The 26,665-nt window shown below is 27.9% G+C and overlaps 1 protein-coding gene across 2 annotated transcripts; it reads right to left on the reverse strand.

The window, feature by feature from the left end:
* Nucleotides 1-20,202: 20,202 nt before the first annotated feature.
* Nucleotides 20,203-23,576, reverse strand: LOC137836914 (transcription factor MYB16). Of its 2 annotated transcripts, XM_068645708.2 has the most exons (3): nucleotides 23,164-23,576; nucleotides 22,893-23,022; nucleotides 20,203-22,007 (listed from the first exon to the last, which is right to left on the reverse strand). In XM_068645708.2, exons 1-3 carry the CDS (start codon nucleotides 23,294-23,296, stop codon nucleotides 21,044-21,046), a joined length of 1,227 nt encoding a protein of 408 aa, XP_068501809.1. In that variant the 5' UTR covers nucleotides 23,297-23,576; the 3' UTR covers nucleotides 20,203-21,043. The 2 variants fall into 2 exon arrangements, with proteins under 2 accessions (XP_068501809.1, XP_090157939.1); XM_090301813.1 differs by lacking the exons at nucleotides 22,893-23,022; nucleotides 23,164-23,576 and adding an exon at nucleotides 22,441-22,859.
* Between the last annotated feature and the right edge of the window lie 3,089 nt (nucleotides 23,577-26,665).

The raw sequence follows: 26,665 nt of genomic DNA on the forward strand, positions 1-26,665 counted from the left end.
AGTATATTATGTCACTATCGAACACTTCTTAGATCATTTATAAATATCTAATTGAGATATTAAAGTTGTTATTGAAAGAAAGGCCTTTCTCACATTTATATATAATTTATTATTTATTATTTAGTTTTTTAATTTGAGAAAATATATTTTAAAATAATTCTCAGGTGATAATTTAAAATACGCAATCAGTATTATATATAATTAAAAAAAACTAACTCAAAACTAAATAAGTTGATTATATTATTATTTAATTCTATTAACCTCATCTAATATTTTTTCTTAAACTGGTTTTTTTCACTATATAAAAAACTAAACTTTTATTGCTGTATTATGGTTGGAAACTTTATATATTGAAACTTGATATACAAATATAAGATAAAATATCAACAAGTTAAAAGTTTTATAATATCATTAGATTGCAAAACCATTATGCATAGTAAATTTATTAATTCTTGTATAATTATCTTGAAAGACATGCTAGCAATGCTTTTTTATATGATAATGGTTTAAACTACTTTATGCATGTATAAAAATAAAATTTGAAAAGCAATATTATTAAATGAAATAAAGTGATATAAAAAAGTGTATATTATTATAATTTATTTATATTGAAGATGGGAAAGTACTGGTTTTAAAGAATTTATTTGAACAATTTAAGTTTTGTAAGATATAGTTGAAGATAGAATGATGTCATGGCCATATTTTTGGGATTTTAAGGAAGTTGAGAATCATAAATTTGAAGGTCACAGATTCCATGATGGCCACATAATAATGTTCTTCAAAGCTCATTACTCATTTTCTCTGCATCTCTTACATTTGTCAGAATACAACTGCTGCCTTTTCCTACAAGGCAAACATTTAATTCTCAAAATTTCATGCAAATTCATTTTAATTTTAAACTCAACATATTACAACAAAATTAATATTTCACTTACGGATTAAAATCATCTGTGTTGATTTTATGTTTTTCTTTCTCATTTTTTTAATAATTTTTTGTCACATTATATATGATAAAGTTAGTATTATTTTTTTATTCAATGTTCATGATAACATGATAAAAATTGTTTAGAAAATATTAATGTGTGAATTAGATTTTTTTTTTACGCTAATTTGATGAACTTAGTAATACACAACCAACTTGAAATTCACATCATTCGTGTAAAAAATTAGTAAAAAAATTTCAGTTCAATTAGAAGAAACTATTAAACTAAAATATCAGTAAAGGAAAAATATATATTTTAATTTTATTAAAATAAAGCGTCCATTATTGAGATGAGGTGTCCATTTTTATTACAAAATAATTTCAACAATATTTATATAATATAACTAAACTATGCTGGTAGTATAAATTTTTTAGGATATTACAAAAAACTTGATTTTATATCTAGATGTTAAAAATTTTAGAATAATATATATTTTTTTATATAATTATATTCACTTTTGATCTAGGTCTATTAGAGTTAAATACGTCGACTTATTTATAACTTATATAAAAACATTTTTTATGTTATATATATAAATTCGGCATTAAAAGCATATTTCTTACATTTTTTAACCTTACGTAAACTTTTCTTTATATAACGTAATTTGATAAATAAATTTGAAATGAAATAACTTCCTTTACATTAGCAAAATAAGATCAAATGTATGTAATAAAATTATTCTTTTTCAGTAATAATTATTAAAAATCCCATTTAAAGTGATTTTTAATTGATTGATAATGTATGAAAATTAAACTTTGATATATATATATAGTCAACTTCAAATTCAAGAGATAATATTACTAAGATTAATCACTGCATTTCAAGTATTATCAGTTTTAAAGGTCGATGTTCCGTCATAATTTTTTCTCTAAAAAACGTCTTTATAGATAATAAACTGTAATTAGTCTCGACTCTAAATTAAAACTATATTGACTTTCACAGAACAAACTTCCAGTCAAAGTTATTTTCATCCAACAACAAACACATTAAAAAGGAGAAAACCTGTATAAATAAGTACAGATAATTATGGCACTTAGGTTGAAGATGGAAATGTTAAAAGTAAGTAAAGTATTGGTCTTTATGGTTGTCCTTGACCATTTAATTTGATCCACAAAAATGGTTTTTGAAGTTATAGTTATATCCATTCAAATAATTTTATGAGTCTAACAGCAGTACTATATATATATATCATGAATGGTGCAGTTTAAAAACCGAATTATGAGCTTTGATGCCTTAAATTTGACTGAGCATCATTTAGTATGTTGTGAGCCTCCATTGTTGACACATTCTTCTACACCACACAACTTTTCTGAAGCACCACCATCAATCAATCTTAAGCAAATTAGCAGTGATAATGTCAGAGTTGGTAAGCATTAACTTTAATTTTGACAACTCTAAGTCTACTTCCATTGAAATCAGTGTTAACTCTTTCTTTCTATCTTCACCTCAATTCTTGACCATCACTTCCATTCATTTACTGCTTATACACACTTTCTTCAACACTTCAATTTTACAAACAACTCCCATGTCTTCATCAGATTCCAAGCTTTCGATTTTTTCTTCTCTTATTTATGTTGCTGATTGGGTTTTTTTTACTGATATGAGTTCATTGTTTACTTATATGAGTTATGTTTACTAATATCAGCTAATTTTGGTTTAGTGAATTATGTTTAAGCAACTCTTTTAGTTTTAGGTGGGAGGTTATCACAAATGACTTGTTTTTAGTATGAGGGTTGAAAAAAAAACTTATTATTAAATAAAATTTAATTTTAAAAAAATTATTAATATTCTAATTAATTTATATTATTAATAAATAGTTTCTAAATTAATATCTAATTAGTTATTAAAATTTTAACTATTAATTATTTAGATTTTAAAGTTGATAGCTAAAATTTTTAATATATTAATTTAAAAACTATTTATTAAGAATAGAAGCTAATTTAATACTAATAATTTTTTTTTTAATTTTTAAAATAGTATTAATTTAGTTAATATAATAATTAATTATTTTTATTTTTAAAATTAGTTTTTATTTAATTATTTTCTTATAGAGTGTTAAATGCTCAATTTTAATTTATTTTATTTTTAACCAATAAAAATAAGGAAAACAGTTGGTGAGGTTATTAGAATCTCTTGTAAAACTTGAGATTTTTCATTTCCATGTTTACATGAAAGGATAATAGTGAACATTGGAGTTTCTAATGTCACCAAATTCATACTTATATAGTTTTTAGATTTTAGATTTTGAGTTTAACTGAAGTTCCTCAAATGGTTTTAGGTGATGTATCTATCACCTTTGTACTCAAGTTTGTTATATTATATCATTAATTGATATAAAACTTTAAAACACATCCAACAACTACAGTTGAATATCCTTGAGTATTAAATAAGTCCTTCAAAATTATCTATTGACAACTGAGTTCCTAAATATATGTTAATACTGTAATTTTAATCAATTTTATTTTAAATTTAGACTAATTAATATGTTCTTTTTTACCCTTTTAAAGATTTTGCTTTTAAAATAAAATTTAAAAAATAATGTGATACTACCTATAAGTTCACACTACAAGAAAATAATGAAATAGAAACTAATTTTTAATGACAAAATAATTAGTTGTTATAGTGACTAAATTAGAAACAATTTTAGAGACTAAATTTTTTTTGGTTTCTAAATTAGTTTCTATTATTGTTAAATGATTTCTAAATTGATATCTAATTAGTAACAAAAGTATTTCTACCAAATTTAGAAACTAAATAATTGGTAATTAAAATCTTGATAGCTAATTATATACCAATTTAGAAATCATTTAATAATAATAGAAACTATTTTTTTTTTAAATTTCTAAGATAGTATTTAATTTAATTACTATAATAACTAATTATTTTTTATCTTTAAAATTAGTTTCTATTTCATGTTTTTATTGTAGTGTTTATAACGAGAATATAATTTTTTTTTATGAAATTATGTAGTTTTTAATAAAAGGGTGAATAAGTACATATATAATAAATGACATATATGCTAAAGTTGTTACTTATGTGAGTATAATGCATGTAGTATCTACACTTTCTTAAATATGTCACTATTAAAGACAATTATTACAGTGTCCCTGGCCTCACCATTCTTCAGACACATGATGGCTACGGATCATATTAGAAGGCTCTGGAATTTTTTTAAAAATTATATAAAAAATGTTTTATATTATTTCATAAATAGGTTGAACTTTTTGTGTCATTTTCACCTTTTTTTTCCAAAACAAGTATATGATGTATAGTTAAAAGTACTTTTATCTTAGCAGTTTTTTTTTTTTTTACATTTATAAATTCATGTTTAATGGTTTTTTAACTATGCAATATACTATGATTTTGGTAATAGAGTAAAAGTATTTATTGTTTATAAAAAAAGAAATATACATCAAAAAGTTATGTTATAAAGAAAATAAATACAAAGTAGGAGAATTAAAATATGTATAAACTTTATTTTGATGTATATTTTTTGGAGACGTAGCTCACTATGATTGGTAAGAGAGATAAACAGAAAGAAAATTGGAAAATACATTATGATGAGATCGAAAGAAAAAGCTGGAAGATTTATAATAAATAAAATTTATAAAACTATTACTGAATATATGTGTGTATATTCTTCCATTGGGCACATTACTATACATAAATATTAGTGTGTAATTTCTTTTCAAGGCAAGAATAAATTGAATAAAAGACAAGATAGAATGTTTTTGATTTCTTTTTGTTAAAACTAATAAAAAAGTACAACTTTTCGTGAACATTTTTATAAAAAAAAAATATATAAATTTTTAAAAGCTTGTATTAACTAAAAATTCTTCTTAATTATTTCCTTTCAGACTCGTAAAATATCTATATTTAACCTGATTTACGAGTTGATCTATCCTCTAAACGATTTGTTTATTCATTTTTTTTCCGATAATAATTAAAAACACAAATAATCTTTAAATGATTCTTTTTATTCATTTATTTTTTATTGATAAAAATGGTAATCAAGAAACATAAATGCTTGATTTGTGAAAAGAAGAAAACCCTATTATGAATGCATAGAAACCTAGAGAGAGAGAGAAAGGGATTAGATTGAGATCTGATATTAGATCGAGAAACAGCATTTTCAACAGAGAAAAGATGAAAGTCAAAGTGAGTGGTTGCATAGATTGGGTTTTGTTGTGCAAAGCACATTGAATATATCATCAAATATTGGGTTTCAATAAATAACCTTGCATGGTTTGTCGTAGTCATGCATGTGCCTTCATAATACCCTCAAATAAATTAACATTGACAACCCCAAAACACACAAACAAATTCAAAAAGGAAACTCAGCATCTTAGCTGTATTTCTTGCATCGTGGCCACAATTTAACCACATATATGCACTTTTCTCTTTTACCCTTAAATAATAATGTTCTATAAATTATATTAATATAGTTTTACATAACTTAAGAGTCGATGTTTATAAATTATTTTTCTCCTAACTCATCGATATACTTTTTAAGGATAAAATCGTGTCAAAGTGTTGACCTCCAAAACAGACAATACTGCAGATGCGATAATTGTTGGGTATGAAGCTAGTACCAATTGGGTTGGGCTAACTAGACACCATATCTAGTGAGTGAGCTTAATCATTGTGTCCTCTTTATAATCTCTATTTAAAGAGATAATTGTACTTGTAATTGGTGTGCAACAGGACAGAATGAAAACCTAATAGTTGTCCGTGTGGATGTAGGTTGCAGTTGACGACCGAACCACGTTAAATCCTGTATTGTTTATTTTCTGCAGTTGATTTGTGATTATGTGTGTTGCTTCCGCGTGCGTTTTTCCCATCAATAATTGATCTTAGCAATGCTATCTTTTGGACTTAAAGTCGGAACAATAAATACTTAAAGTCTTAAAAAAAACTATTTCATATAACCCCAACAAAAAGAAACATAGAACAATTCTTCATAACAACTACACTTCCATTAATATACAATCCACAAATACTCAAACTAAAATCTGATAAAGTTTATTTGATTTGGTATTTAGGCTTGTTGCTCTTTGCACCTTCTTTTTTAGATGCACTCATATAATTACCAAAAAGACACATAATCAAATTCAATTAAATTCTCTTTCTTTTCCCAATATCATTCTTCTCTTTCCCTTTCAATTAGGGTTTAATCACTATACAAAAGAGTCTAATAATGACGGTTAAAAATGACAAATAAAGACAGTTTTAGAATCGTCATTATTACGGGTGTCGTTATAAATAAGTCATTTATAATGACGGTTGGAGAACTGTCGTTATAAATCAGTGATAATGACAGTTCTTCAATCGTCGTTGCTATACTGTAAATAATTTTTTTTTTAAATATATTTTTAAAGACGGTTCCCAAAGAAACCATCGTTGTAAGTGCGTCTCCTTTTAAAAAAAATTATTTTTAAAGACAGTTCCCAGGTGGAATTATTTTATTTTTTTATATGCACCTCAAACCTGCATAAAATATCTAATTTTCAAAAAATTAAAACATTTAAAATCATAATTTAAATATGGAAAATACATATACAACAAATTATAACATTGTAAAAAAAAATTGTTAATATATGTAAAAGTTCTATCTCATTTTAATAATTTATCTATCTTAAGGTGTTATACATGGTTACAAAATACTTTGACCATGTTGTCCTTACGTACTCCAATGCTTCCGAAGCTAGCGGCTGTTGATTTTTTTTTGGAATTAGTGCATGAATAATAAATCCTGAATTTTAAAGTGTTTTTTGTATTGAGGTATTTACCTGATCCCAACCCCTATCAATTGTAGCTCTCACAATAGTCGACATCCACTGCATAACATAATAACCACACTCATAACTTCCAGATTGCTTGTTTGACTGCATGTGAAAATAAATGTATTAAATGAATGAATGAGACACATTAAATTGAGTGAACATATATACTTTAAATACCTTAAGGTACATCCAAGTGAGTTTTTGTGCGTTTGCACTTTCCCTCTCACTCAACATGTTATTGATCCCAGGAATCAGTTAAGATAAAGATCCTTTCATGAGCAACTACTCCGAGATAACTGCTAAACTCCTTTGCATATGGCCCAGTTGCCACACCAGTGTTGACATCAATAGTTAATGGTTTTTTTTACCATCATTTTTCTTCTTAAACATATTCTTTAATCTTGTAGGTCCTCTACCAGTTCTTGAACGAGAAACTTTATCATCTGCCATTTTCAAGTTATCAAACAAATATGATAAGCATCAAGAATATGAAATATAATAAAAATTATATATTGTAAAACTAAACGTGAAACACATGCACATACAAATATATATTCTTTCGTCATGATCATTTCGAGTTGCATGTACAACACCAACAACATCCTCGTACTCTTTATTGATCATCGTTCTTGTAAGTGATTCAATCTCACAAATGTCATTGTTTGTATCTTCTGCATTATTATGTTGCTTTTTTCCATGTAGCACAACAAACCAATGTTTAGACGTAGGATCTTGGATATAGAAAACTTGGGAAGCTTGATATGCCATTATGAATGGTTCGTCATGATATATCTTTCAAAAGTCAACCAAAGTCATTCTTGATTCATCAACTTTGACATCAGTCTTATTGTCAACCCACTTGCATTTGAAAACAGGTACAGTAAACTTGGTATAATTAACTTCTCAAATCTCTACTATGACACCATAATAATGCATTGATCCCACAACAAGATTTTGATCCTTTGAAGTTGAAAACTGCATAAACTCTACCTCCATGGTGACTCTGCTATTTTGCATTATACTCCTATCATCTCGAGACTTTGTATAAAACAAACAACCATTTACTTCATAGCCAAAACAACATAAAACATCAAACTTGAGACCGTTTGTAAGCTATATTAATGTTTCAGATGCTGATGGATCATTCATGATTTTTTGCTTAAACCATGACATGAAAGTTTTGTTATGCTCAATTAACACTCATTTCTCTAATTGTCTTGGATTCTTATATTTGACAATGTCTTTGTGTGTATCTAAGTATGGTAACACCTCATCAGTGTTATTCAGGATATACAAGTGTGCTTGCAGAACCTCTTCTCTAGATTTTCTTATGACATGTACACCTTTTGAAGATTTACTTATATATCTACGAGAGTGCCAACATTTTTCAGGAAACAAAACTCAATAGATTCTTCTAAAATATATCTTTCAATAATGAAAGTTTCTGGATGACATTGATTCTTCACATATCCCTTCAAAATCTTCATGTATCGTTCAACTGGATACATCCATCACATATAAACTAGCTCACACAATCTGATTTCTCTTACAAGATGAACAACCAAATGTACCATGATATCAAAAGAAGATGGAGGAAAAAAAATCTCGAGTTGACACAAGATAACAATTGTAACAAACCAACTTGCACCTGATTTTTCCCAACCTTGAGGCCTTCATATAAGCCTTTACGCTCAGTCTTCCTAAATAACTCATCTAACCCTTCAACCACAATGATAAACAGGAAAGGAGCCAATGGATCTCCCTACCTTAGCCCCTTAGAGGGAGAGAATTGTTTGGATGGGCTACCATTGATGAGGATAGAAATAATTGTTGATTCAAGGCATCCCCTAATCCAAGATACTCATTTAGCACATAAACTCATTCTTTCGAACATATAACCTAAGAACTCCCAACTCACCGAGTCATTAGTTTTCTCAAAGTCAACCTTAACTATAAATCATTTTTCTTTCCTCCTTCTAACATCATCAATAACCTCATTTCCCATCATTATACTATCCAGAATTCCTCTACCCTAAATGAAAGCAGATTATTTTTTTTATCTAAGTTTATTCATAACTTTTTGCAACCTTTTAGAAATAATTTTATCTATGATTTTATACAAGCTACTCACAAGAGATATTGACATATATTCATGTAGGCCTACTGGATTAATAACTTTCATGATGAAAGTAATAAATGAGACATTACATCCTTTAGGCCATTTTCCAAACATATGAAAACTTATCACAACCCTAATCATGTCATATTTTATAAGGTCCCATAACTCTTTGAAAAAATTAAACTTAAAACTATCTCGTTTAAAGCTTTTATTACTATCTCAATCTCACACAACTTCCTTACTCTTCGAAGAACATTCTAATAAAAGACACAATTTTTCTCACTATTAATTTGAGTTTGAGAAAACACAATATTATCTAATCTCACTTTTAGCTCATTTGCACACGAAAACCTATCCTTATAAAAATAATAATTCATTTATTATAATAAATAAGAAAGCAATATAGTTACAATTATAATAAATTTTATTGTGTTAATTATTAATTAAACTAACATATTAAATATTTATTATGATGATAAAAAATATATGTCAATTAATAATCAATATAAGAAATACTTGCTATGTTGTTTAAATCAATAATTAATATAATAAATCTTATGTGGGGTTAAAATTAAATTCGTGTTTGTTATTCTTTTGCAAATATTTAGCTTCTTGTTTTTTCTTCTCATTATTGTATGTTGCGTTTTCTTTACCTTTGGTGCTCCATGTGTCAAATCCATTTTTGTTCCAACATGTTTCTTCTCATATTCCTAATAAAAATTCATTATCTTGGTCCTTATATAAATGCAAATGGTTGTTGAAATGTTTGGTATTACAAGATACCTTTTCCAAATGATGATTGTTTTGGTGGTGGTGGTGGTCATGTTGCAACTTTCTCTTATTATAAACTCTTTGATAACCATAGTAAAATATTACTTAAATCTTAAATTCAGAGAAAAAAAATAAAAAATCTCATAAATTAATTTCTAAATTTCTTTTTCGTTGATATTTCTTTTACTTATAAGCATTTTATGAAAATTATTGTAGCAAATTTTTTTCTTATTGTCTCACGTAGATCTCGAAAAAGATATTTAAAATAGATATTTTACTTGCTCAAATCACACTCAAGCAAAAAGTTATGTCTTTCAAAAATTTCTTATACATCTACATCATCCATGCTCTTTGTAACTACTTGTAGCTTCTAGATTTCTATACATACAATAGTACATATATGTTTGTATATTTATATATATTGTACGTATATGATTTTTTCCAATACTTTAACTTAAGGAATATTATATGCACGAAGAAAATAAATAAGCCAACAAAACATTTTTTTTAAAAAAACTATTGATTATGACCATAAGATATAAAGTGAGTTTCTATGTTCGGTAGTTCTATAGAAATCAAATTTTATGTGATAAAGTCTTCTGATCTATGTAATTGTAAGGAAATCAGTATAATTTTTTTTGACTTATTATGTAAATTTGTTTAATCCATATAGATAAATTTTGAAAAAATATTTATATAGATTTACGTCAATTCTTTAATGTATATATAACTTTAAAATAATTGACACAGAAAATCTTTGTTATGTAATTAATTTTATCTAATATATAAAAATTGAAAATAGAGGAAGAAAATATTGTAGAAAGGCAATTATTCTCGAATTGGTATTAAAGAATATAATAAATGAGTGACGTTGTTTTTTATTTATAGAAACTTGATTTTTGTTTGAAAAAACATCCACCTCCTTGCATTGATTGAACAAAAATATAGGACCCTGAGTTGATTTGAAAATCATGTGGAACGTGACGTAAAGCATTAAGAAAGTGTGGATTTGGCAGTGATGTTCTTCGATTTATATTGATTTTTCAAATTATTCCACAATATTTGTAATATTATAAAGTATTTTCCACCAATATAAAACTTTATTCTCCAATGGGTCCATGAATGTGTGGAAGAGAAAACACTTTTGGAGAAGCAAAACGTGGCCTTTAGTATGATTAATCATGTTTGTGATCATAGAGCCACAACAATAAATAATAAATGAATAAAGTTTTATAATTTCTTACGAATTTCTTTTTTGAATTTGGATTTTCGTATCTCTCGATGTTAATTACGAAAATGATTCCAAGATGTTCACGTTTATTTTCTTTTCTTCTAATGGAAAATTGAAGAGGAAATTTCGAGATTGTTAAATATATTAAACAATCAAGGTTCAACATAGTTGATGAATAATTGAATTTCTTAAATATGTTGTTTGAACAAGCTTAGACTCCACAAAACCACATCACCATAAACCCTAATCAATAGTTTTAATGGTCTTGGTTTTTCCACAACTATGGGGTTTTAAAGCGGACTGTGCTTTTGTCTGTTAGGTTTGGAGGGTACTGTTAGACGCAGGATTATGTATTTATTGTATAAAGATTGATCCACCCCTGCATTTATATATCTGTTATTGCTGATAAAAAAAATCGTGGATTTTAATTTATAATCAATATGTATAGTGATTTTTTTTTTTTAGAGAAACAACATTTATTTTAACAATCTTTAAATACTAAAATAGTTTAATTTCCAACTTTCAGTTAAGAGATATATTCAGTATTAAAAATAAAGAAAATTTGATATTAAACAAGATATATAATATACAATGAACTATGTAATTCACTTGTTATTCCAACCCACAAATATAGCCAACTACTACACCATGAACAATGGTTCACTAGGTTTATATAATTAAAGGTGTAAGAGACTTTTATGGAATATAGGGTTCTCAAATTTTAGGTGGCTAAACTAATGCTAAAACCTTTAAATTTATTAAAATAAGAGCCAATTCAAAAGGCAATGTCTCTACTTCTTAACAAAACGTATCACAGCTAGAATATGAACTTAAATTGGAAACCTTACCCCATGAAAAATATATGATGCCATGAAGATCACTTGGAAATTTTTAAATTATTTTTTTTTATCAGAAAAAAAATATAAATAGATAGAAATGTACTTGGTGCCTCAACCCATCTCCAAGAAAATCACTAAATAGAAACTAATTTTAGAGAAAAAAAATAATTAGTCACTATATTAACTAAATTAAATATTATTTTAGAGACTAAAAAAAATGATTGGTATCTAAAGTAATTTTTATTAATCATAAGATTTATAAATTAGTTTCTAAATTGATATCTAATTAACTATTAAGATTTTAACTACTAATTACTTTAAATTTTAAAGTTTGTAGCTAAAATCTCAGTCTCTAATTAGATACCAATTTAAAAACTAGTTTATAAATTTTTATTAACAATAGAAACTAATTTAGATACCAATAATTTTTTTAGTTTCTAAAATAATATCTTTTTTTAATCCGCAATAAAAATTTAATAAATAGGAGTACTCGGGGTACTTCAATCCATGAACAAAAATCTCCTATGCTAGAGAAAGGAGGTTTCGAGATAAAAATGACCAAAACATAGTCAAATTCTGCACATATAATTCTGATAAGCTTAAATCTCTTTAAAAAAAAATCAGGATATCAATGCATAAATCAAATTATCTATAAAAAACTTCAGCAACTTAGTCCAATTCCAGAATATAAGCATGTCAGCTCAAAAAACTCTAAAATATTATCTAATCTAATTAATATAGTGACTAATTATTTTTTGTCTATAAAATTAGTTTTTATTTAACAATTTTCTTGTAGTGAAATAGTCAACTGTACACAAATGAAACCACAAAAATGTCATTTTAAAATAACCATAAACTTACAAACTTTCTTCTCACATTTCACCCATATAACAACAAACATATAAGGTAAAAATAAAATCACCCAAAAATTAAATTCGTGACTGACACAATAAAAAAGACTCAATCGAATAATTTATTTAATTATTAATAATTAACTTTTTTTAGTAAAATCTTATTGACCAATTCTAGTAGAATCTTCTCTACCAATATATTTTGTTTTTCATTTCATCAAATTTGAATTGAATGTAACTTAGAAGAAACAAGTAGAGTTTCACTTCAATGAATGAAGTTGTCCATGTCCTTCATTTGCTTAATTAAATTTGATATTCCATTTTCAATTAATAAAGGGGACAAAGGAATCAAACAAAAGATGGGGGGACCATATCTCTTTCTAGCAAACTTATTACCATACCCTCCCTTCCCCCACTTTATTTTAATCCTACTATCAAAACATCATCACATTTATTCACTGCAAATAACTTATGGTTTTCAATCTCTTTACAATTACAAAAAAAATTGCATTCAACTTCTACATTCTTCTTCTAGTTTTTCTTGTACAAATAACTTCTCTTAAAATAACATCAAAGGATGGCTCTTTTAATCCATATTTTTTTTATCCGAAAAAGAATGAATACACTACAAGAAAATCATGAAATAGAAACTAATTTCTAGAAACCAAAACAATTAGTTGCAATAGTAACTAAATTAGAGACCATTTTAAAAACTAAAAAGAAATTTGGTTTCTAAATTAGTTTCTATTATTTTCTATTATTGTTAAATAGTTTCTAAATTTGTATCTAATTAGCAACCAAGGTTTTAGAGACTAAATTTAGAAACTAAATAATTGGTATCTAAAACCTTAGTTGCTAATTAGATACCAATTTAGAAACTATTTAACAATAATAGAAAATAATAGAAACTAATTTAGAAACCAAATTTCTTTTTAGTTTCTAAAATGGTCTCTATTTTAGTTCCTATTGTAACTAATTATTTTGGTTTCTAAAAATTAGTTTCTATATCATGATTTTCTTGTAGTGATAGGTTCTAAAAATACAGTAAAAAAGAAAAAGAAAATAAAGAGATAAGAAGTAGAATTTAAGAAATTCTTTATAAAATACACTCTAAATGATTATGATTCCATATTATTAAAAAGTGGACTTTAAGTTTAACTTAATTTTATAAAAGCGACTTATAAGATGAGTTTTGCACCCACTTATATCCTATAAAATATCTTTATCTATAGTCGGCATGAGATCTTCAATAATTATTGCAAATTTTTTTGAGGTTACTAATTTTTATTTATTTTTAAATTGATTGATGATATCAATGTAATGGGACATCTCTCGAATATTTTATTTTATTTTATTATAATTTTTGTTTATAAAAAAATCATGTTATTGGGTAGATTTGATTTGTTGTGTTTTGATATAGATGTTGTGATTTTGCATTGTTGGTTGGTTTTGTTACTGAGGATTTTGAAATTCACATTAAGATACTTTTTATTCACATTAAAATATTTTTTATCAATAAATTGTTAATATATTAGTTTTTATTAACGGATTCAAACTCAAATTTTTCTTTCTTTCTATTTTTGTTAGAGAAACCCACACCAATCTTATGAAAAAAAAATCTATTATGTCTTCTTACTATTTAAGTTTTTTTTTCACTCTAAACTATCTCATAATTATGAATAATCAAGGTGACTTCTTCATAGTTTTTTTACAATTTTTGCAATAATAATAGTAAATAAATATTAATAATATATATTTTTACAACAAGCAATTTAAAAACTACATGTATTTTCATTTTTTTTTTCAATTGTGTTTTATTCTATTTATTTCTTTTATTTCTTTTCCTCTCTATAAAATATAGTTTAAAAAATGTGTTTGAATTAAAGAAGATTTGAAATAGAAACCAATTTTAGAGACAAAAAATAATTATTTGTTATAGTGACTAAATTAGAGACAATTTTAAAGACAAAAAATTTTTGATTTCTAAATAAGTTTCTATTATTATTAAATAGTTTTCCAAATTGTTCTCTAATTAGCTACCAAAGTTTTAACTACCAATTATTTAGATTCTAAATTTGGTAGCTAATTAGACATCAATTTAAAAACCATTTAACAATAATAAAAACTAATTTAGATTTTTTTTTTAATTTTTAAAATGATCTCTAATTTAATAACTATAGCAACTAATTATTATTTTTTCTCTAAAAATTATTTTTATTTTATAATTTTCTTGTAGTGATATAATTTTCGTTAATATAATTAAATTAATGTGATGTAAACTATGGTGACATAAGATGATGTGAATGAGAGACATTTGTGTATGTGATATTATGGATGAGTAATAAGAGACATGCCCTATCTATGATTTTTCTGGGAAATTAACTGTCATGTCCTTTTTATCATTTATAAGGATTCCCAAAGTTCGTACACATGATTTGAACTTGCTGTGAGTAATAAATTTGATATCAGTAATTGTTGCCAAACAACACATTACTCAATACAAAAGAAGAGAGCATGCCAACCTTCACACAACAACTCCACTCTATTTCTCTCTTCTTCTTTTTTTTTTTGTACAATTTATTATTCAATATGGTGTTGTGTATATTCTTGATTAAGTTCTTGGATAACATTATTTATTTAGCATAAATTTGTATACAAGTTTGATGGTCCATGGTGAAAGGGTTCTTGTGATTTTAAAATGCAGATTTTGTCCATTGTTTGAAAATGCAGCATTTTGAGAAATTGTGGTAACTGCAGGTTTCATAAATGATAATCCGCAGTAAAACATCCTTTCGTCAGTATTTGGATGAACTCAGTTCAGATTTGACAAATCAAAGCCTCATTTAAGAGAAGGGAACAGGCCACATGGGATGCTTTCCCTCCTCCACGGTTACACACACATATATATAAAACGTTTTTAAATTATATATTATTTATTTAAATTGATAAAAAATTCGTTTTCACACATTTAAGATTGAAAGTTTTTATGTTTTCAAATGGCTTTATATATATATATATATATATATCATTAAAAAAAACATTAAATACCAATTATTTAGTATCTAAATTTGGTCTCTAAAACCTTGGTTGCTAATTAGATACGAATTTAGAAACTATTTAACAATAATAGAAACTAATATAGAAACCAATTTTTTTTTTAGTTTCTAAAATGATCTCTAATTTAGTTTCTATTATTGCAACTAATTATTTTGGTCTCTAAAAATTGGTTTCTATTTCATGATTTTCTTGTAGTGTGTGTATATATATATATATATATATATATATTTGTTTTACAAAACTTTTCTGTTAAATTCATTTCATCTTAATCTATTACGCCTTCTAAAATTTCAGTATTCTGGAAATTTTTCATGAACGACACATGAAGAATTTACTCAACATTTATTTTTTGAATGTTCTACTGCTTTGCGTATTTGGAGTTAGAATCGTCAAATTTTTTTTACTCTTCAATTCTCTAATAAGGATGATCTTTTTTTTTTAAAGAAGAATGATGATAGTCATTTAGTTAAATTACTTAAGCTTGATGTTATAACTTTTTCTTTTTCTATTTGAATGATATGGCGTATGAGGAATTATGCTGGATTTCAGGATAAGATAGATGTTTCTAGGGCTATTTCGGTAATTAAAGATTTAACTTGTCTTATGAGAAATTCGTCTAAAGTTTCAATGAAGAATGATATGTTGGATTTCATCGTAATTAATTTTTTTTGGTATTAATATTTGTACTAGTAAAATTCTTCGTCGTCTCCCTGTTAGATGTGAATTCCCTTCACCAGACTCGGTTAAAATTAATACTAATGGGACTGCTCGAGATATCTTGGTCTTGCTACTTGTGGAGGTATTTTCCGTGGGACTATGGGGAGTTTATTGGTGGGTTCTCTGTGTTTCTTGACGTTGAGAGCACAAATCGATAGGCAACATATCTCAAAAAGATAAATATCCAAGGTTATATGCCATTTTTAGTTGTAAGAATGCAAATTTGCCGGAAGCCGAGAGTTAGCAAAACAATAGTTGGAGGTGGAGTTTGGAATGGAAAAGAATATCATTTCAGTGGGAGGTCGAACAAATAATGAATTTGCTGCATGAGCTAGATGATGTAATGTTGAATAAAGAAGAGGAAGACATATAGTTGTGAAAAGAAGAGGAGGCACATGTTTATATGGTAAAATCAGCTTACAATAAGTTATTAAATCATGCTTTTGGGGAAGAAAGTATATATGAAATTTTTTGGAGGATTAAAGCACTTCCTTCTATGTGGATTCTAGCTTGGAAAGTGTTACAAAACAGAGTGGACACAAAAGTTAACCTGAGTAAAAGATTATTACTGTTGAAGTGTCTTTTGTGCGTCAAGTGTCTATTGACTCTTTTTTACAGAAAGTGTACCGAATCAAAAGTAATATAATTTGTCCCTAAGGACGAATATCAAACCCACAAGGAAGAATTATTTAAAATCCTAATAATAACATTCACTGAGTATAAGAATGTGTACAATAATTTGATTTGATTTGATATTGACAATAGTTTGCATGAAAATTAAATAAAAGCAAAGTAAATGAGTTAAAGATTTGAATTAAGAAAATTGGTTATGGGCTAATCCTTCTCACTCGTCTCAATTTTAAACATATAACATTCCATCTTAATTGGCATTGATGCACATATAAAAATCATTCATATTAATTACTCATATATAAAATTATTAAGAAAGTATCCTAAATATCGATTCCTCGCATATTTATAAAAACTCCTTTTCATTACGAACAAATATTATAAAACAATTAACATTTCAAATCTATTCTTAGCCTTCAAATATGTTAAGCATTATCATTTAGGTCAGATACTCATAAATACTTTCTAGTCAAATCTAAGGATCAAAATCATGAATAGTTTCAAGCTTTAAGAATAAAATGATAATATCAATCATCAATCAAGATCTAGAGTTTGAACAAATTACTCATAATCCCAAAGAAAAGAATTAGCCACTCATGGTGGCTATTACAAGCATGAACAACAAGAAAAGAAGATTTAGAACGTTTATTCTTGACGATTGTCAGGGTCTCCTTCCTTTGGTTCCTCCCAATCATGTCTAGGGTTATGCCTCACGCCTTCTATTTAACTTAATTGGGCTTGGACTAAGTGACATATTTATTCATAATATATCCTTTTGCTTTATCTCTCCTTAAATTCCTAAAAATAATACAAAATTGGGAATAAATCGTTCTTATTCATCACACAATCAAAAAATATGTAAAACTGTTCAAATTCCTAAATTAGAGGATGAATTATAACTATTTTATCAATTAAAGTCCATAATATCTTTTAGTATGAAATGACATTTATCGGTAACAAAGAGGAGATTGTAAACCATTTGTTTTTAATTGCATTATAGCTAAGGTAGTTTAGAACTTGTGCTACAATTGGATATAAAAGGATATTGTTTTGCACTATAAACCAATACATCATCTCAATTAGGTCACAATATTGAGACTAAATACAACTTCAAATAAAGTGTGGGGATACATGTGGATAACCATTATTGAAGAAATCCGGAGACAAAGAAATAATAATATTTTCAGGAATGCTAGGTCTGATCCTTTGGAAAAAAAATTTCCTTGCTCAATTGAAAACTTGGTCATGGATTTCTGGTAAACAAAAATCAACAAACTTCTCTTACCCAGACTGGTGTTTTAATAATCTTTTTTGTTTGAAATCTATAGAAAAAAATAAAGACTATATAAAACACATGGAATAAAGACTATAAAACACATGGAATTAGTTTATCTATGTCTACGAAATAGTTTTTTTTGGTACATACTTATCTTCGGTCTTACCATGAGATGTTGGGAGGTTGGGTATTTTCCTTTTACAGGTGTAGGTAGATGGTTAATATGGTTTAGGGTGATTTATAAAGGATACTATATCCAACATTGTTGCATTTTTTGTTGTCAGTGAAAGCATAATAACATTGAACGGTGCTACAAATTACTCTTCAGGGGTTTTATCATCCATTATTTTGCAGCATTGAATATGAAACAATCGATGAAAGAACTACACAAAGGTTGTACTAAGAGGAATCAATTGCTTTTGGTGTTGAAAACAATATATACCTCTTGAAGTCATTTTGGACAAATACTAGTTCGAGATACATTCAATATTCGACGAGCACCAGGTGGTGTTGCTTCTGGAATGAATTTGAAGGCCTATTGGAATAGTCTAATGTGGGTTTGTAAGCCTAACTCTTGAGTATATGTGAAGTATTTTGTATGTAGAGTTTGGCTAGTTTGGAACCAGTGCTACACTTGGTTGGGGTTGGCGTCTCTAGACCATCATGATTCTGCTTCACATTTGTTACATTTTAAACTTTTGCAGTCGTTGGTGAAATCTGAAAACATATGAACAAACACATTTTTAAAGACGGAGTAATTGATCATTCTGAAATATTCACCTTAGTCCAACTAAAGGTATGGTCTAGTGTTACATCTAAATTTGTATCTGCTTGCTTTTCTTATTCTGATTGGTGCATTGATCCTATTTGTATGTTTTTTATTAAGTGACTTTGAACTACAAGACCTTTTGTTTGAGTATGATGGATTTGAGGTGTTAGTTTGTATTTATAGGGCTTTTCACTTGGTTGGGTTGCTTGCTTTTTTGTAGGGTTGTTGGCAAGTTATAAGGGAAAACGTAAGGATTTTGTGTTATGTTTTATTCGGTATAAGGGTTTGATCATCCTGAAGTGGTTGAGATTTTTTTTTCCTTGTCGATCAAACGAAAAATATGTGTAGTATTTTACCATGAATTATGAAAGTAAAATTTTGGCTGTCAAATAATGCTTTTCTGTATAAGAGTCGAGACATCCCTTAAATATCTCATTTATTAATTTTATTATTTGTTGAGAAAAAAAATAAAAACATTGTTAAGTAATATTTTCATTAAAAAGTTAAACAACATCTTCTATTACACTTAACTTATATAAATTAAATTATAACAAAATTACAAAAAAATATTACATTTATTTAAATTTAAGAATCATAAATATGATAGGTAAATCAACCACCAATTTTAAATGGTTCGGTTTAAAGTTAAAGTTAACCCAAATAAATACTCTTACTTTTTCCAATCGAGAATTCATTTGAAACCCTTATTTCATAAAATAGTATCTTAAACAATATATATATTTCGAGTTCAGGGAGAATTTTTTTTCAAAATATTTTTTTTTATTTGGTTCCACCTTTATAAAGTACATATACATGTAACAACCAAGCAAAATAAACTTATTCTAAATTTTTGAGGAACTAAATAAAATTGATTGAGACGATACAAAAAGAGTGATATAATTGTAGAAGTGAATAAATATTTAGTTTGAAGATAAGGTGAATTGGAAATTAATATCCTTAAAAAAAATATAAACATTAAAAAGCACGAATGCGACATGAAACCAACAGCAATAAAGAGCATACTAAATGTTTCCTTTATTGAATTTTATTTTTTGTATAGAGTTTAAACACCGGAAAATTAATTACTTGGCGTAAAAGTCATTTAATTCGCAGACACTCTTGTCTCCAATCACTTTGACTACAGATCCAATTGCACATTCTCCATTCAAACAGATCAAAATCAAACCCAAATTCATATAAACATTTGATGCTGGAAACGACCAACCTCTGAGCTGTTTTCAAAAACTACCTATCTCATCACAATTACAATAACACACTTCCAATGGAAGAAAAATATAAAATATAAAATAAAATAAAAAATAGTCTCTGTTAAAGCATCAACTAAAACCACTCTATGCAACTCCACATGTTTCTGTGATGAGCATCTTCATTTTATGGTGATAAAATCAACCATTTCTGACTTGGATTTGACTTTCACCACCTCCTTATATACACTATAAAAAAATCATTAAATAAAAATTAATTTTAAAGATAAAAAATAATTAATTTTTATATTGACTAAACTAAATACCATTTTTAGACTAAAATATTATTGGTTTTTAAATTAATTTATATTATTAATAAATAGTTTTTAAATGGGTATCTAGTTAGTCACCAAATTTTGATACCAATTTGAAACTATTTATCGATAATAGAAACTAACTTAGAAATCAATAATTTGTTTAGTCTCTAAAAATTCTCTGATTAGTCAATATAACAACTAATTATTCTGACCTCTAAAATCAATTTCTATTTAATGATTTTCTTGTAGTGGTATATTTAACTTCTTCATCAGATACCATTTCCAACACATACCCTTTCCAACACGCAAACTCTTGTGTTAGAATTTTCACTTAGACCTTGTCACATGAATATGTGTTCATCTCATTAAAAACCTTGGGCCTATAAAATTTTTGTAAATACTTGTAACGAAGTAAGAGATAAACACAATTTTCACCTTAACAAAATTAGGTAAAAACTCAAGCTTAGATGATCCGTTTTCCTCACCTAATTAACATTAGAACATAGGAGAATGAGAAGGAGATGAGTTCACTAAATTGAGGATGCTGTTCCAATAGTTGTTGTTATCTTCGTAAAAATCACTATGGCTGCCACTGCCACTGCCACCATCACCATTGTTGGACTCTCCTCCACCTTCTGAAGACAAACTTGGATCTTCTGAGTTTGTCTTGAGGAGAAGATTGGTGAATCCTTCTTCAACAATGTCATCATGTGAGGCATTAGTCCTCAGAGTCTCGTGCTCCCAAGTGCCCTCCATGGACATTGTGAACTCATGCAAACCAGAACTAAAAGTGGTGATGGAACTATCATAACCTTTCCACTCATGCTCACCCTCTTCTTTCACAAGAGAAGTAGTTGAACTTCCCACAAACTCAATCATAGGCATTGCGTTCTCATTGTTGTTGCTTTCTCCTCCAATTGCATTGTTCATAATTGGTGGTGCATTCTCAGAGAATGATAACGTGGAAGTAGGAGACTCAAGGTCCCCACTTGCCCCAACAGTGCTTGCAATGGCGCCACTCCCTTCACTGGATTTCAACCAACCTCCATTGTTCCAAGCCTTGAGAACATCAAGGGAGGATCGCGACGGCGGCGGCGGCGGAGGTGGTGCTTCTGGCTTGTTGTTGTTGTTGAGAACTGAAGCTGAAGTTGATGCACAAGATGATGATGCAAATGTAGAAGAGCTTCCAATCTGTTGCTGAAGTGAATGTGAACGTAGTTTTGATTCTCTCACTAGTCTTGCTTCAGCTTCAAGACGAGCACTCTCCCACTGAGCCATGTGGCTGAGGTTTGCAGCAGTTTTGGTTTGGCCATCACTGGAGAGAAGTGCATCATTTTTGGGCTTGTGTGTGACAGGGTCAATTCCCATTTTGGTTAACCTTTTCTTTAGATGTGTGTTCCAGTAGTTCTTGATCTCGTTGTCCGTTCTCTTTGGCAAGTGTGTTGCTATTGCCGACCACCTGAAAACAAATGAATAAACAAGGTATTTTAGGATATCTCAACCTTATACAAAATGTGTGTTTAAGACTCTTATCTTCTAAACTCCTTACAAACACCACCTGAGTACAACGACAGCACAAGCATAGTGCAGACACACCACAAAATGCCAATGTTAAATAAAGCCCTAATGTTCCAAAAGTTACTACTAAACCAGATTATTGTTGTGTTTGATTTTAGTTAACCATTTAATGCTAATACACATATATATATATATATATATATAAAATGTGACTTGATTTTTGAGAGAGAATGAGAAGGGTATGTATGTATGTATGCATATGTGGTGCCATGTTGAGAGAATTAGATAATCACATACATGGCATTGAATTTTTGCTTTTGTTGCAGAAGAAGATGTGTATAACATATATATATTATTTTGCAATTAAGATTCACCTCGAATAAACCTGTATGTCAGGGAAAAATTTAAGGAAATGGCACAGAGCACAGTTTCTGAATATTTTTGTTGGGGGAGGGTTGGAATAGTTGGGTGAAGAAATTGAGAGGTCACTGCATTTAAGACATTCTGCTGCACAGGAAGGGCACAGGAACAGAAAAGAAATTATAGCTCCACACCCAAAATGAATGAATGAATGAATGAATGATTCATGAAGCTAGTGAGGAGAGAGTATGGGAATAAAATAACAAGTTGAGGTCAGTGTGAAAAACAGTGACATGATCCATTTAATTTACTTTCATTTACAAAAAGAAATGGAAGGAAAAACAATGCATCACATCTTCAAAAAAACTCCATAATGGGTCTTGAGTTTAGAACATTGTTGGTAAAGAAAATTGAATTTAAGCATCTAGAGGCAAAAAGAGTTGATTTGAAAAGTGCCAAAACAAACCTGTTTCCTAAGAGGGCATGGAGTTGAATGATGGTTTGCTCCTCTTGCAAACTGAACTTTCCTCTCTTAATATCAGGCCTAAGATAATTGGTCCATCTTAGTCTACAGCTCTTGCCACACCTCTGAAGTCCTAAACACAGACACACACAACAGCACAAGCAGTTTCACTTCAACATCAACTACATCGGAACATGTACTTTTTACATGTTACTATGTACACTACATAAGCAATATTACAACCAAAGCAACAACAAAAAACAGTGTGAGGTACCAGCTTTTGCTGGCAAGGCACGCCAGCTTCCATGACCATGTTCTTCAATATAAGCTAAGAGCTTCTGATCTTCTTCTGGAGTCCATGGTCCTTTCTTTAAACCTACCTTGTCGCAGCATGGTGATCGTCCCATTTGCAAGATGAAACTAGCACTAAAGACTGTAGTAGCTTTTGCTCTTACTTATATAGCACAATGAAGAGAAGAAACTATGGTGAGAGAGAGAAAGAGAGAGAGATTATAAATGAAGAGATGGGCAGGGAAGAAAGGTCAGCGGCATAAATGGCATAATAAACTAAACTAAATTAGCAGTGAGGTACATGTGTGTGGACTACTTTCTTACAAGACTACCCTTCTCTACCAACTCATCTATTTTTCTCTAATTCTGTTACTCATGTCAAATTTCTAATCAAATAATCATATCATTTTGGATTTAGACACCATATATTCACATTTAAGAATCATTTATTTAACAGCAACAAAATTGTTAGATCATTGCTGTGTGTGAAAGATTGTCATTGTAGCTAAATATCTAAACTCATTAATTTAGTGTATAATCTCATTTTCAATCTCTGTCAAATTTACTGAAAACTTGTTTTTGGACTGTAGACTATGACAAAATAAAGCATGCTTTTACTATTAGGATAATCTGTATATATGTATAATTTGAAACTGTTTGGCTGATTAAGAGATGAGGGTTTTATTTTTAATTTCAACTTTTTTTTATAAGAAAAAGATGATTATACAATCAAAACTAAGAGACTAAATTGAGTTAGACTTGTTAATTTTTTTATTGACAATAAATAAATTGGATTATTTAAGATGTTTCAATTTGTATAGAAAAGAACAGTTTTTTTAATTAACAAAAATCAATTCAACTTACAGATTTTCCTATAATAATTATTAATAGTTGCATATGATATTCCACTCCTTAACACAAGGAATAGGGGGAAAGTGGTCGGGTCTATCATATCAAAAGAGAAGGGTTGTGAAAAGAAAACTCGACTACCTATTTCATTTGACGTTCATCCCGATTCGATCGACTTTTTGATAACAAGAAGGCGAAGAGTTAATCTACTTTGATGAAACTAAGGTGAAACTAAGTGGAGGTTCAAACCGACCAATGTTGAAGAATCAACGAATGAGTTGTGGTTAAGAGTGAAATGTCACTCGAACCCAGAGCTAGCTAGTTCTCCCAGAAATGCGTTGAAGCACACCAGTTGACTAGACATTTAAGGATAAAACACAATTTTTGTGTGGGCCGCAAAAACAGTACCAAATCGAGACAAACTCCGAATACTGGATATAACCTCAAAATAACAAGGATCAAGGTCTACACCGGTATTAAAGTACATTTATCCCTTATAGAAACAAAGTTATCTAACCAAATTAACCTTCTAATAACCATCTAGTTAAGAAATGAAAGTATTTATAAATCATCATATGTAAAAATTGTATATATACCATAACAAAATATTTTAAAATGCATTTATATCTAACCTTTGTTCATCAACTTCATACTCAAATTCTATAGGGAAGTATATTCCATTTCTTTTTCCTAGTTGGATTTGAGGGTATATATATATATATATATATATTATGCAATAGATTGATAGAAAAGCTAGGGAGTGCACTGTCTTTTCGTATGAATTTACTTTGGGTAGAATTTTGAAGCCATCGACAGCAATGAGCTATGCCAAGTTATTATAGCCATAATTTCTAAGTGATACGTCATCTAGCTGTATTTATGGCATGGCTAAGGCCAGTTTTTAATTATTCATCTTATTATGCTTCCTTTTCACTTTTTATTTTTCTATATCATCAGAACGAAAGTACTTTTTTTACAATTATTCTACTTGTATATTATTCTCTTTACATCACTCATAATTATGAAATAGTCCACACTAACTAGTTTGTTATGGATTTGGTGAAAAGTTATAGTGTAAACTTTAAATTGGTAATTCAAATAAATGTTTTTTTAATTCATTTGGTTGTCTTAATTTGGTCTAGCTTCTAAAAGCTGAAAAATCTAGACTTTTATTGAGACGCGTGGTTCATTTTAAAAACTTAAATTCAATATAGTGTTTTTTTTTTCATAGCGCTTCAACAACAACAAAATATCCTTATCAAATTTATTGAAGGAAGTTAACTAGGTTATTTTTAATTAGGATTAAATATGTTTTTTCTTCTTATATTATGAAATTGATTTTTATTTTTTTTAACCTTTAGACCATTTAGATACTTGTATAGAAATGTTTGGAATGAGTATTTTTGTATGTAAAATGTTTGTTAGTTTTTTTTAAAGATTGTTAGTTTTTTTTCAAAATTCGTTATTGTTTTGATTGCAGACTCGTACTTTCAATGGGTTGATGAAGTAGAACCTCAAATTGAATCAATTTAACATATAAAATTACCTATTTCAATCATTTTCATACTATAATCATCTGGATGGTCTAAAATTTAGACAAAAAAGAAAATCAATTTCATATTATAGTATAAAGACGAAAAACATATTTAACCCTTCTAACTATTACTTTATCAAAATAATTCCCATCCTAAAGATGTTCAACTTATTAAGACAGTCAAGTTATTGTTTTCTTTAGTTCTAGCATTTCTTATTGTGGTACACAAGATAATTGAATTCGATGGATTAGGCTAACTAATATTTTTTACTAACATTTTTCTTTAATTTATATTTTTTAATTGAAAAAGGTCACAAGAATAAGAATATGAAAAACCAAATACATATATACATAAAATATAAACTTATCAGGTTAAAAACATTATCTAAGTTCAACACATAAAAAATTGAATTAGACTAATGAAATAACTAAAGTAAATGATTAACTCTTAAGCCATGCTAATTAATTTTTGTGCTTTTTCGTAAGTTTGACCAAACAGTTGAAACCATAGTCTTGTCAGAACTAAGTGATGTTTGAAGAATAGAGTCTTGATAGCCATCAAGAATTCCTGCTAAAAATTGGATATATCCATTGGAGGTCGGCTACAACCTACCATGAGAGTAGTTCCTTAATTCAGTTTCTCATTTCTGTTTAGCTTCTGTTTAATTATAACTGCTCACAATCCAAAAGTATCAAACTGCACTAATATCTATGAACTTATACATAAATGATCACAAATATTTTTAATGTATATTTTCCTATACATTTTTAAATACATTCTTATCTGTTCATTACTGAATTTATTCAGAAATACGAAATTATTTTACTCTCACTCCCTATTTCGTTATCTTTTTAAAGATATGACCAACTCGTACTGAATTGTAAGCAATATTTCGTTACCTGTTACGAAGTTGACTTTAAGTCTAACTCAACCTCATAAAACCGACTTAATGAGATGAGGTTTGCACCCACTTATATACTATGAAAATTTCTAATCTCTAATCAATGTGGGATCTCTAACAATATGGTTTTGAGTTATTAGAAATCATTTACCTTGATTTTGCTTTAATGTTACTTTTATTATGTATGGGTTAAAACACTT

This window comes from Phaseolus vulgaris, chromosome 4 (assembly GCF_051622355.1).
Source record: "Phaseolus vulgaris cultivar YP4 chromosome 4, ASM5162235v1, whole genome shotgun sequence".
NCBI classification, from domain to species: domain Eukaryota; kingdom Viridiplantae; phylum Streptophyta; class Magnoliopsida; order Fabales; family Fabaceae; genus Phaseolus; species Phaseolus vulgaris.

What these genes read in the sequence shown, in the direction of transcription:
- LOC137836914 (XM_068645708.2), bottom strand. Translation starts at nt 23,296, where the DNA reads ATGGGACGATCACCATGCTGCGACAAGGTAGGTTTAAAGAAAGGACCA. An exon ending in TGCCTTGCCAGCAAAAGCTG is followed by an intron (nt 23,023 to 23,163) that starts GTACCTCACACT and finishes GTCTGTGTTTAG; the next exon opens with GACTTCAGAGGTGTGGCAAG. An exon ending in CATGCCCTCTTAGGAAACAG is followed by an intron (nt 22,008 to 22,892) that starts GTTTGTTTTGGC and finishes ATTTGTTTTCAG; the next exon opens with GTGGTCGGCAATAGCAACAC.